At 40.1% G+C, this 13386-nt stretch overlaps 1 protein-coding gene across 10 annotated transcripts in view; it reads left to right on the plus strand.

Moving 5' to 3' along the window:
- The window catches only part of OSBPL5 (oxysterol binding protein like 5), a 1550034-nt gene that overhangs the window by 888612 nt on the left and 648036 nt on the right, over positions 1 to 13386 (plus strand). For all 10 annotated transcript variants that reach the window (XM_044059004.1, XM_044058998.1, XM_044059002.1 and 7 more), the window contains one exon: positions 3792 to 3872. In XM_044059004.1, the coding sequence (XP_043914939.1) occupies positions 3792 to 3872 (81 nt within the window). The remainder of the gene's footprint in view (positions 1 to 3791; positions 3873 to 13386) is intronic.

Raw genomic sequence — 13386 nt, forward strand, 5'->3', positions numbered from 1 at the left:
TCCCCCTTTGTGGAGTGGGATAACTGTTGCTGTGCGCCATTCAGTGGGCACAAAGTCTGATGTGAGGCTATTATTGAATATGGTGCTTAAGTGGGGAGCCAGTTCGTTCTGAAGTTCATGTAAAACTCAGCCTGGGATGTTGTCCGGTCCCGTGGATGCTGTGTTTTTGGCTTTAGAGAGTGCAGCTTTTACCTGCATAGTTGTGATTACAGGGACTTTGCATTCTTGCACAACACAAATCTCGTACCACAGCAGCATACCAGATAGTACATTAACATAAGCCTTGCCTTTGAACTACCACATTTACTTCATGCAATGATATGAATCTTAATGTGGAGAAGAGTTTAGTGGCGTTTATGGGCAGTGAGGGTGACTATGAATCAGGCACTCCTTAGAAGTATTTTGCAATCTGTCTATGATCAGAATGGAATGTCTGTGATATAGATAGATAGATAGATAGATAGATAGATAGATAGATAGATAGATAGATAGATAGACAGATATGGGTCCCCTTCACATGGTCGACTTTTCAGAAAGTCGACTTTCATATGGCTGAAACCATATGATTGCCTTTCAAAAAGCTGATCATGGGAAACCACTATTTCCGTACAGTGCAGAATAGGAAAATTTTCTTCTTCTGCACTGTAGTATGATCACAGAGTTGGTATAGGGGGTGCAGGGGGCGGAGTTTAAGGTAAGTGTTTGTTGTATTTTATGTGTTTAGTTTACATGGTCGGCTTTTCGAAAGTCGATCATATGGTCGCTGCCATATGAAAGTCGACTTTCTGAACAGTCAACCATGTAAAGTAGACCCATAGATATATATGGTTTCTATCATAATTTTGAACATGTTTGTTGCGAGTACTCACGTATTCAAAAAACACTGTCAAAGCTTATGATAGTGACCGAGGAAAAGAATGAATGAAAAAAAGTTGACAATTTGAAATCGAATTGTTGACATTTTTTAAACATACCACCACATCCAGTTTCATACAACACACGTTTTGCTGAAGGCAAGCCCCCCTGCGCCCCCACACCCCCTGCTACTTATATATACAAACTCCAAGATCACACTACAGTGAGGGAAAGGGTACTTTTCCTGATCTCCACTATAGTGTTATCTCCACTCAATATGCCAAATTCACAACAGGGAACACACAATACCATTCGCTGCTGTGCATTCAGCTTGTTTTTTTTCGCACATACAAACCTCTGCAAACTTACTTTCAGATATGTGATGTCGCACATGTCAGCCATGACATTTTGATGGTACACCTATATATATATATATATATAGATAGATAGATAGATCAAAAACACCAAAATCGGTGCTCGGTGATGTAGTGCCCGGTTTACTGGCAAATTACACTACCCAAATGAAACCTGCACAACAAATTCAAAGTCAAACTGAAAAAAGAACACAGAAGTCCAGAAATAGATGCTTATCCAACTTTAATGGCTAACAGGTCAAGTCACCCCACCAGCAAACCAGGTTTCACCTTAGCGTCATCAGTGCATGTGTTAGGGAGTGGCCTCCCCCTCCTTTTATACATATTCATTTAAAGCAACAGTAAGCTATTTATCTTGAAAACATCAACACCACATGAAAGAAAATAAATGAACAGCATTATTTACATTAATTTGATATATATCAGGTAATAGTACTCTACCATTATTATTATAACAAACCAATTTCCTTATATACATCCAAATATAGTTACCATAAATTTTAGCATGCTTTTACCAGGTATCATTCAGTCCAGGTTTAAACAAGGCACCTAAATTAACTATCCATTGTCTTTCTTTTTTCACAAGAAGTGCATTATTTAAACACATAATGGTGCATCCCACAGCACATTTTGTATTTTTGGGCACAGACAAAGTGGTAGGTGATAACCCATCAATGATGTATAAACAAAAAAGTCTTGTATTGATGCATGAAGTTATGGGAAAGAGTAGTGGGAGCTAGGTTAAGAAGGGACGTGATGATTAGTGATCAGCAGTATAGTTTCATGCCGGGAAAGAGCACTACAGATGCAATGTTTGCTCTGAGAGTGTTGATGGAGAAGTACAGAGAAGGTCAGAAGGAGTTCCATTGTGTTTTTGTAGGCTGAGAGAAAGCATATATCAGGGTGCCTAGAGAGGAGTTGTGGTATTGTATGAGGAAGCCGGGAGTGTCAGAGAAGTATGTAACAGTGGTACAGGATATGTACAAGGGCAGTGTGACAGCGGTGAGGTCTGCGGTGATAGTGATGGATGCGTTTAAGGTGGAGGTGGGATTACATCAAGGATCATCTCTGAGCCCTTTCTTATTTGCAATGGTGATGGACACGTTGACAGACGAGATCAGACAGGAGTCCCCGTGGACTATGATGTTTGCAGATGACATTGTGATCTGTAGTGAAAGTAGGGAACAGGTGGAGAAGTCCCTGGAGAAATGGAGATATGCTCTAGAGAGAAGAGGAATGAAGGTCAGCAGGACTAAGACAGAATATATGTGTGTGAATGAGAGGGAGGATAGAGGAATGATGAGGATGCAAGGAGTAGAGATGGGGAAGTCGGTTGAGTTTAAATACTTGTGATCAATAGTTCAGAATAATGGTGAGTGTGGAAGAGAGGTGAAGAAGAGAGTACAGGCAGGAGGGAGTGGGTGGAGAAGAGTGTCAGGAGTGATTTGTGACAGACGAGTACCAGTAAGAGTGAAAGGGAAGGTCTACAGGAGGGTAGTGAGACCAGCTATGTTATATAGGTTGGAAACAGTGGCATTGACAAAAAGGCAGGAGTTAGAGCTGGATGTGGCAGAGTTAAAGATATTAAGATTTGCACTGGGTGTGACGAGGGTGGACAGGATCAAGAATAAGTATATTACAGGGTCAGCCCAGGTTGGAAGGTTTGGAGACCAAGCCAGAGAGGCAAGATTACATTGGTTTGGACATGTTCTGAGGATGGATGAGGAGTATATTGGGAAAAAGATGCTAAGGATGAAGCTACCAGGTAACATGAAAAGAGGAAGGCCTAAGATAAGGTTTATGGATGTGGTGAGAGGGGACATGCAGGTGGTTGGTGCGACAGAGCAAGATGCAGAGGACAGGAAGAAATGGAAACATACGATCCGCTGTGGCGACCCCTAACAGAAACAGCCAAAAGAAGATGATGATTTACAGATAGTAACATCAAGATGTTAAGTGGATAACAAAAAATATGAATATTTTATAGTTCTGAATTTTCAGCTAGAGAAGCCTGCAAATTCTGCAGTGATTTGTATTTGACTGTCTAGGTTTCCTCATAATCCATATCACCAATAAGCTATTGAACAATTCTGTGATAGTTTCTGTTTGCAGGCAAACGTACTGGTGCTTTAAGTAGTTTGGAACCAAAGCAGTGTAACTGGCAAGAGCAGATATAAAAATGGTAAAAATAAACATGCGCAGGAAACCCCCCTTGCTATTGAATGTTATAACAGCTTTATCTGGTCACATTGTCCAGTCCTTGGTGTATTATTTTCTGCTATTATCCTCTTTCACAAACGCTTGAACACGTTTTTACATAGAATACTGTTTGCATACTAGATTAATGACAGATAAATATGCATTAGACTATTTCAACATCACAAGAATCCAGACAAGTTTTAAAAGAGTAAATGAGCAATGCCCTTGCTAGCAAACAGATGACTCAATTACCTTCAGTTAATTGCATAGGTGGAGCTATGTCTGTGAAAGAAGGAAGACAGGCACAGTTGACTCATACAAATGGAAAACAAATGTCTCATTTTCTTTTTTTCTCTTTTAAAGTCTGAATCAAAACTGTGCAATGAACTGGAAAAAGATTCTTCATCACCAGTTACTACACTTACAAAGAAGGAATCTCTCAAGGTAAGCTTAGAAAACTCAGCTAAAGAATTTAACACATAATTGTATGATGTATTTTATGCATGCAAGCAAAAAAAAAAGCTACTTTTCAAATGATTACATCTCCTGCCCTATATGCTTTTTTTTCAGTTTCATAGAGTAAGAAAACAAACCTGGTGAATTGATATAGCACAGGTGCCCAGCTGTAGCATTACAGGTTACTCTTGCAGCTCTTAACATGATCTGGCAGAAATCTAGTGTGTACGTTCCACAGCCAGTTAATTAATAAGTTTAGTTAACAGTTTAAATGTACAAGTTGTCATTTTCCTTCCTGAAATCATACAGGACAATCAGCAAAATATCAATGAATTGTTTTGACAAACACATTTAATCAAAACCCACCTGAATCACAGTTCACAAGGTGCAGTTTGACTTCACATAGAAAGAAGGAAAATAAACTTCTGCCATAAATAAATAAGGTAAATTTATTTAAGTAGCAGCACCAGTGGCGAGGAAACCTCATATAAATTGCTTTAACCTCCCAACAAAGCAGCAGAATGTATCTGTGTGTGCTTCAGTGAAATTGACTTCAGTGTGATTCAATTACTTGGTTAAATGCATTTGTCAAACATGCTTCAGTGAACTTAACTGTTTTTTTCAGAGGCTACAGAAAGTGCTGTAAATGTCTCCATATAATGCAGTTGCAGTAAGAGTATCTTACTCTTTGTAAATATATTTCAGGAAAACAAAGAACAAATAAATGACAGCTCACAGAAGTTGTTTGCCAGACTTGACTAAATAAATAAAATAAGTAACTACATCAATAATATGGAAAGGAACTCCTCCACTATGTAACTGGATGAGACTCCATGCACCCTACCAGCTAAATTATGCAAATTGCTATACTCCTGCAGCATCTCATTGTGCTACTCATTTACTACTGCTTCTTCACAGGATTTGTAAAACATAACACTGTCAAAATGAATTTGCAGTTAATGTCATACTTCCTCACGATAACTCATTTGGACTACTGTCCTTCATTAATGCACATCCTTAGCATAATGAATGTTAATCTGTCCTATAGTCCCTGCCACAGTAGGAACCACCATGGTCAGAACAACATCTAGCTAGAACCTGTAAAATAGGCTATTTGTGTGATGATGTGAGGTAGTGCCAGCTGTGCTCAGGGGAGTAGTGCAGTACGTGTAACATATGCCAGCATAGCTAGCTAGAGTTTTGTAAAGCATTATATGTCATTTGAATATCAAACTGATTTGTACAGGTGCTTGTGTTAAAAATGTATCAACAGTGGGTCCTGCTGGACAAAAGAGAAGTATACATGCATGTCAGGTTCTGTTGTTGTAACTGCTGAAATGTATATATTTTAATAGAGGATACTAATTTATTTATTTTTTATTTATTCATTCATTCATTCATTTATTTACAGGGGTAGTCCAATGGGTCGTAATGAGCCCATTTTCAGTGGAGGCCTGGGAAGAAAAACTCCATGAATAAAAAGTACATAAGGTATATACATAGAGCAATTACAATGCAGTGTGTACAATTCAAGAGTATATACAGCAAAGGTAACATATTTAACAATTAGATATATTACAGGAATAATAATAAATTCACAAACATAGATGTTTCTGACTGTAGGAACCATATGGTTTGCAGCTGATATTAATACATAGTTAATATTAAACATTAATGTTAGTAATCAGTAGTAGATGTTAGGATTTGAGAGGAGGAGACAAGGTGCAGGTGCAATTACAGATAGAATATAAGTAGTCTCTTAGAGGGGTTTTGAAAGTGGCAAGATTTTGATTAGTCCTGATAGTAGTAGGGTATTTCATGTTTTAGCTACTGAGCAGGAGTGTAGAAGATGGCCAGCTAACATATTAGGTTTATGTACTGTCAAAATGTGCTGATTCACGGATCTGAGCTAAGACCAGGGCAGGCAGATGGTTTAAAGATTATTTTGTGTGCAGTTGTTAGTTGCAGGTAGGAGAGGTAGTGAGGCAGTTGAAGTCATTTCATAGAGTGAAGAGTAGTACTGTGATGGGAGTAGTGTTTAGTGTTAGTAGCAAATTTGGCAATTTTGTTATAGCAAGTCTCAAGTTTAGCTTTTAGGGAAGAGTGAAGATTAGTAAGTAGTGGAGCACCATATAAAATAGAGGATAATAGCTAAGTGGAAGCTAGGACTTGTTTTGTGAAGGTGCTGAGGAAGAGTTTATGCCTGTAGAGGATTCCTAGCTTTGGTGAGTTTTGCTGATGCTATGGTGTATGTGCAGGTTAAATTTCAGGTGTTTGTCTATTATTACCCCTAATATTTTTGTGTGGGAGACAATCTCAATTCTAGTATTACTTTGAGACTGAATAGTGAATTGGGCTTTGTTTAATTGGGTTGTCTTCCTAGGAGTGAATAGCATGAGCTTGCTTTTGCTTGGGTTAAGGATAAGTGATTATTATACATCCAGGTTTCAGCAGAGGTAAAGGCCAGTTGAGTTATTTGTTGTAGTTTGGAAATGAAATCAGTTGGGCAAATAATAGTCAAGTTATCTGCATATTGAATGAGTGATGCTTGGCCTAGTGAAGAATGAAAACTTTTAATGAAAATGCTGAATGAGAGCGGTCCTAGTATGCAGCCTTGGGGAACTCCACTAGAGGTGTTAAGATTTGGAGAGGGTGAATCCTGCCATTTAACATCCTGAAGCCTGTCTTCTAAGTAGCTTGAGAACCAGTTAAGAGATGAGGGGGGAAAGGCTAGTCTTAGGTTAGAAGTAAAGGGTAGGAGACAGTGTCAAATGCTTTATACAGGTCTAAGAATAGAGAGGAGACAATTTTACTGGTGTCTTGGGCTACATTAATTGTGTCCATAAAGGATATGAGTGCAGTTGTAGTGCTGTGACCTGACTTGAATCCATGTTGTGTGGGAGATAGAATATGAATCAGAAAGTCTAGAATTTGAATATGTATGCATTTGTACAAGATCTTTGAGATGGGTGAGAGAATGGCTATTGGTCTGACGTTTGAGATATTAGTATTGTTGCCACCTTTATGAAGAGGAAGAATAAATGCTTTTTTCCAGATTTTGGGGACATAAGATTCTTGGGATCTATTTACAAGTATGGTAGTAGGGTGGGTGCTAGCTTCAGATATGAATTTTAAGAATTGTGTAGGTAGGTTGTCAGGAGCATTACAGCAAGATTTGGGCTTGAGAAGTAATCTTTTTATTATGGTGGTTGGAATAGGTTTAAAAGTGAACATGGGTGTAGAAACTGGAAAGTATGGTGGAGGGGATGCAAGAAGTTAATGTTAAAGGAGTAGTTGGGTTTGGGCTGCTATGGGCATGAAGAAAAGCAGTGATTTGTGCTATAGTGTTGATAAAATGAAAGTTGAAGAGAGTGGCAATTTCTTAAGGTGTTTTGTCAGGATGTGGACTTGGTTGCTTTTTGGGCCTAGATTTAGCAGTGAAGTAATGGACACTGGAAGGAAAGAGGTTAAGCTCAGCCCAGCTAACCTTAATTAAATTAGCCTGAAATTAAATGACTTGGTTTAGGCCCTGAAGATTTTATCTCACATGTCTGAATGCAGCCAGAGATGCAATGTCTATGAAAAGTCTTTCTGGAAGAAGGATGAAAGTGTTGGAATTACTTTATAGCTTCCATGTGCTGTATTAAGCCTTAGCAAATTTCTGTGTGTGAATTGTGACACATCTGTGCCAAATCCTGGCTCAGTTGCTAGTCAGGGGAGGTAGTATGGGAGCCACAGAGTCAGGTGACTAGATGTTATATCATTCTATAGCCAGCACTGAAAATGTATTTATATATTAGTGTGAGATGTGATAGTGGCATTCAGCACTTTATTAGACCTGACAAGAGACACTCATCCATTTCATGTTGCCTTGCTGTAGCAAGTAAGTAGAGAACAGTAATTCATCAGTCATTTGGGAAAATATAGTGAGATTAGTTAAATGTTGTTTTTTCTGTATCTGACTGAGTCTATCTGTGTTGTTTTTTGTTTTTCCTGTGGCTGAAACTTTTGTGTTTACTGTAAATAGATATTCATTATTTTCATGTTTTCTCTTTTAGTTAATATTAAATATATCTATACATTTCATTGTGGCTGGTCTTTTAGAAAATATTTAACCTTTTAATGTAATTGCATTTATTTAGCAACACTGTGGCTCCACATTCCTCAAAGTCTTACTGCTTGGAAACACTACCATTTGTATAAGTTTAATTTTAACTACAAACTAAGAAGTGCACAGAAAAGACACAAACAAACTTCAAAGAATACTATGGTGCCGAAGGAAGACTGCCGCCAAAAAAAAGAATATATATATATATATATATATATATATATATATATATATATATATACTTTATATATCTTTTTGGTGGCAATTTTCCTTCTGCACCATAGTATTCTCTGAAGTTTGTAAGTTTAATTTTACTAAGAGTAATTGAGTACAATGGTAAAAGCCTTAAAGTAGCTAGCTGGTGGAGGTGAATTTACCTTGTAGTCTGGGTGGAGTTGGCAAAGTGAGTAAGCACTGCCAGTTTTTCCCAGGTGTGTGTGTGTGTGTGTGTGTGTGTGTGTGTGTGTGTGTGTGTGTGTGTGTGTGTGTGTGTGTGAAAATCACATCTCAGAGAGAGTGTGTGTGTATCAGCTACTTTGAACAGGCACACTGAGAGCACTGATTTCACAGAGAGGGTGGTGGAGGACTTGGCTTGAAACACCCGGCTAAGGACTTAACTCTGTGTCAGTCGGGAGTCTTGTTTGGGGCCTGAAGAGAAAGTCCAGCCCCAGGACTGGAGTGTGCATTCCCTGTGGGCTGTTAAGGGAAATTGTACTTGGTGCAGAGAACTCCATCAGAAAGTACTGTGAGTGTGTTTATTTTTCTCAGTGAATGTTCCCCACTGGTGTCAGTGATGAGGATTGAGGCTTCTTGATCACTGGCCCAGAGGAGGGACATCACACTTTGCTCGTCAGCCTTCTGTCTGGAATATCTACCCTTCTGTGCTCAGGAGCTTGACTAACTTCCACAGCTTGAGAATAGACATTCTTAAAACTGAGAGTAAAATGCAACTGCTTTATGTGGCTGTTCCACCTCATGCTCTGTCCTGAGCTCTCCCACCATGTTACTTTGCAAGTTGCACAATGTTTACTAGGCTTATCATCTGGGTGCACATTTCTGTTACAATTTTGGGTTACATGCTTTTGTGAAGAGCATTTGATTGTATACATCAGTGACCTGATTTAGAATATGGGTACTTTATTGATTGTTCATAGGATCATAAGATCATAGGAAGTTACTAGGCTAATGGCCACAGGGCCCTTATAAGCCTAGCCAAGTTCTACCCTTATTTCCACAGTCAGCACCTCTTGCCCCTGTCCAAGAGGAACACAGGTGGAACCCCCAGGGTGAATTTACGGTTACCCATCCAGTTGTCCAGACCGCATTTGAAGAGGGCCAGTGAGGTGTTCTGTTTGACATGAAATCTCTTCCAAAGGTGTGGTAACCTCTGGGAGACAAATCTGTCTCTCCAGCAGGTTCTATTAATGTCACATACCAAATTAAGTTCTTTAGAGCGAGTAACCCATGTACCATTTGACTTACGGATATGCAGCATTTCCAATAAAGCAGGGTCAGAGATTGCATTGTATGCAAAGCAGTGACTAACTGTAACTAGTCTGCATGAAACAGAATAAAGTGACAATGATTTCAGATAATCCACATAGGGCAGATGTTGAAGATTTTAAATTTTCCTTGTTAGGAAGCTCTGTTGTCTCTTCAATTGCTGTATGTGCTTGAAAAGGTACATACCAAAAGGGACATTGTACTCAATTATTGGCCTGATGAGGGAAGAGTACAGGAAGGTTATAACTTTTTTTTTCTGGAGACAATGCCCTTACTTATGAGATGAGTAATATAGAATGCCATTCTTACCGCTGTGGAGACCTAGTGGTTGAAGGTCAGCCTGTCTGCCCAGGTTTCTCATCACTGAGTGCATACTTAAGGTGTTGCTATTGATGTGGTAGTTAGCAGGAACATTTCTCTTACTGGAAGGGATTATAATACATTTTTTTGCATTGAGTTTAAGGCTATGATTTTGGCATCAATCATTTGTTTGTGTAAGACGCTGCTGTAGGTTGATGAAATCATTTCAAGATTCTATGACTGCTTCCAGTTTTAGTCATCAGCAAACTTTGTCAGCCACAGACCTTTAGTTTTTGCTTGTACTTTGGAGAAATAGATTCCAAACAGTAGAGGTCCCAGGACTGATCCCTGTAGAACACCACTGGTTACAGGCCTGCTGTTGGAGATAGATTCCCCTATTTTGACTATATGGGTTCTATCAGTGAGCCATTTAGTAGCCCATCTAATGATATAAGGGTTGATACCTAGCTGGGTGAGTTGGTCAATGATGCCTGAGTGGTGGATAGTGTCAAATGCCTTGGCTAAGTCTAGGCAGGCTGTATGCACAGATTTCCCCTCATCCAGGGCCTTGGTGACTGTCTCAAAGAATTCCACCAGGTTTAACAGGCATGATCTCCTTTTACAAATCCAAAATGAGTAGGGTCAAGTATTTGGAGATTACTTATATCTTTGTTGATAAGGTCCATGATAATTCACTCCATGGCCATGCAGATAAAACTAGTCAGGCTAATTGGTCTATATTTCCCAGGGTCAGTGGAAGCACCACTTTTGTGCAAGGGAATAATGGTGGCCGGTTTCCATTCAGCTAGGGTGAAGCCGATGCTTAGACTATGATTGCAAAGAGTACCCAATGGTGTTGCTAATTCTTGTTGGAGCCCATGTAGGACACAGCCTGGAATGTTATCGGGTCCCATAGATGCTGTGTTTTTGGCCTTATAGAGGATGCTTACGACCTGCTCTTTAGAAATACAATGTAGGGGACAGGTGGTAGGGATATCACGGGGTACATGTGGAAGGGACAGGGGAGTGAAGTTTTCACAGAACCTGTCAGCCAACAGGTTAACTGTGTCCACAGGCTCACTATATGTGGTATCATTAACTACCAGTGCTGCACAAATCTGGGCCTTTCTTTTTAGGCTATGGATGTAACTAAAGAGCGCCTTATGGCTGTCCTTAGTTGAGGAAGCTAATTTGGATATAGTTTGCTTTGGAGGACTTCAGAAGAAGTCTTATTCATTTGTTTAAGCTGAGGAGGGAGCATTTCCAATTTAGAGCTGTTTCCCTCTTATTTTTAGACAGCAATTTCTTCCTCTTATTGTGAAGTCAGTTAGTGGTAGTTGTCCACCAGGCAGGTTTGCCCTTTCTTGAGCAGCTTGTTTTCATCCTATCAGGTATGGCCGAGTCAATGCAGTTATACAGGTGTTTGTATAAAGCACTGGTGTAGAACTCAGTTTACCTTTATAAACCCGAATCACAGTGGTGCAATTACTCATATGAGCAAATCATAACCACGAAAGTCAGAACAGCGATGTTTCCATATGTTCGAAAATCAGCAAATCAAAAAGCAGATTCTCTGATTTTCAAACATAAATATCGAAAGAAAAAAAATGAAGTGTAAAGCAGGGAGGCAAGCCCCCATGCACCCCCCCATGTAGGGGCCTGCACCCCCTACACCCCCCTACTTTAATATTCCACTCCGAGATCGCACTACAGTGGGGAAAGGGACCATTTCCCGATTTCCACTACAGTGCAATCCGCCCCACAATGTGGAATGTGCAATGAGCGAATGTCACTGTACATTCGCTCATTGCACATTCAAACCTTTTTCCGTTTGGCATTTGCAAACGGCCTTTCGGACAATTGCTGTTCACCCATGTGCAATGCACACACATTAAGGTAAACCGTAGAACTCTGCATAGTCGCCAGTTCCATTTGAGGGGTAAGGTGCAGTGAATCTATTTATACCTTACTGTAAGAGGTTTTAATCTGCTTTGGAGAAGTTTTTTAGTTTAGTTGCTGATGGGGGGCTCAGGTGTGATAGTTACTTCAAATAAAACCGATTTATGGTCAGATCTCATCAGGGAAGAACTCACATGGGGGTGCTACAGTGGTCCCCCATATTGGTAAGCATCAGATCTAGGATGTTGGCACCCCTTGTGTGGGTGTCAACCAGCTGGTTCAGGGCATTGGAGTTAACAAAGTCGAGGAACCTTTGGGAAAGTGAGTTTGAGCGCAAATAATTTACGCAGTCAATGGATGGGTAGTTAAAGTCACCCAAAACCATGGCGTTCAGATGTATCTTGATAGACGCAAGTAAATCCAAATAAGCAGAGTGGGTGTCCTGATTCATGGAGGGGGCCCTATAGCTCGCAATTGCTTGAATAGGTGTCCTAGCAACAGTTAACTGCACCTGAAGTATCTCCAGGGAGTCATACTGTTTAACCAGTCTGGAGGTATTTGTTTGTGTCTTTCGGCTTTTCCCGGTTAGTGGTCGCCACAGCGGAACTCTGGTCCCCTAATGATTGGCAGTAGAGTTTTACGTACTGGCTTGCTGGGCCTAACGCACAACCTTCAATGAAGGAACGCCCATGTTAATGAATACTGATACACCACCTCCATTAGTTTTCATGCCTTCAGTTTGTGGTCTGAATGTGTGGAAGGTGGTGTAACCCAGTATGGCTAGGGTGCTCTCCACAGCCTTGAGTCAGGTCTCCCTGACTGCACAAATGTCTGTGTCTTCCAAGGTGGGGACTGTTTCCAGTAAGTGCAGTTTTGTGTTAAGATTCCTAGTATTTAGCAGCATATCCTTGAGGTTGATTTTAGATGGAATTTTTACATCAGGAATTTTGTCCTTGAGACACTGCCTAAAAAAGGCATTATGGGGGTGGCAAGAGCCTTGCCCAGTAGCAGAAATCCCAGGGGTGTCAGATGAAGACCATTTCTGGCAGAGCATTGAGGTCTGTCGATCATTTCATCTGAGGCTGACATAGTGGATCCCCTTAGAATGACACCAAAAACTAAGCAAATTATTGAAATTAATCATTTTCTTTTCAGGTGTGTTTTGTTTAAAATGTTTCACTGTTTACCTCATTATTTGTAGAAGTAGCAATTTAATAAGGTTTACCTTTGCATAGCCGAAAATCACTTGTGCGATTGCTCATATGAGCAAATTGTAAACACAAAACCGCGACAGTTTCCAATGTTCGAAAATCAGCAAATCGAAAAGCGGATTCGCTGATTTTCGAACACAAAAGTCGAATATGAAGTGTGATGAGGTGTAATGCAAGGGGACAAGCCCCCCTGCACCCCCCACACCACCCCACTTTAATATACTAACTCTGAGATTGCACTACAGTGGGGAAAGGGTCCATTTTTCGATCCGCACTATAGTGCAATCCGCACGCAAAATGCCGAATCTGCAGTAAGCGAATGTCACTGTGCATTCGTTCATTGCATAGTCAAAGCATTTTTTGTTCGACGTTTTGGAACTTTGCAAACGTCTTTTCGAACATCTGCCATTCGCCCGTGTGCAAAACGCACATATGAAGGTAAACCATTTAATAATTTAAAGTTTGCACCTTGACAAATATC

This window comes from Protopterus annectens, chromosome 17.part0, assembly GCF_019279795.1.
Source record: "Protopterus annectens isolate FY-2018-M chromosome 17.part0, PAN1.0, whole genome shotgun sequence".
Classification (NCBI taxonomy): domain Eukaryota; kingdom Metazoa; phylum Chordata; order Ceratodontiformes; family Protopteridae; genus Protopterus; species Protopterus annectens.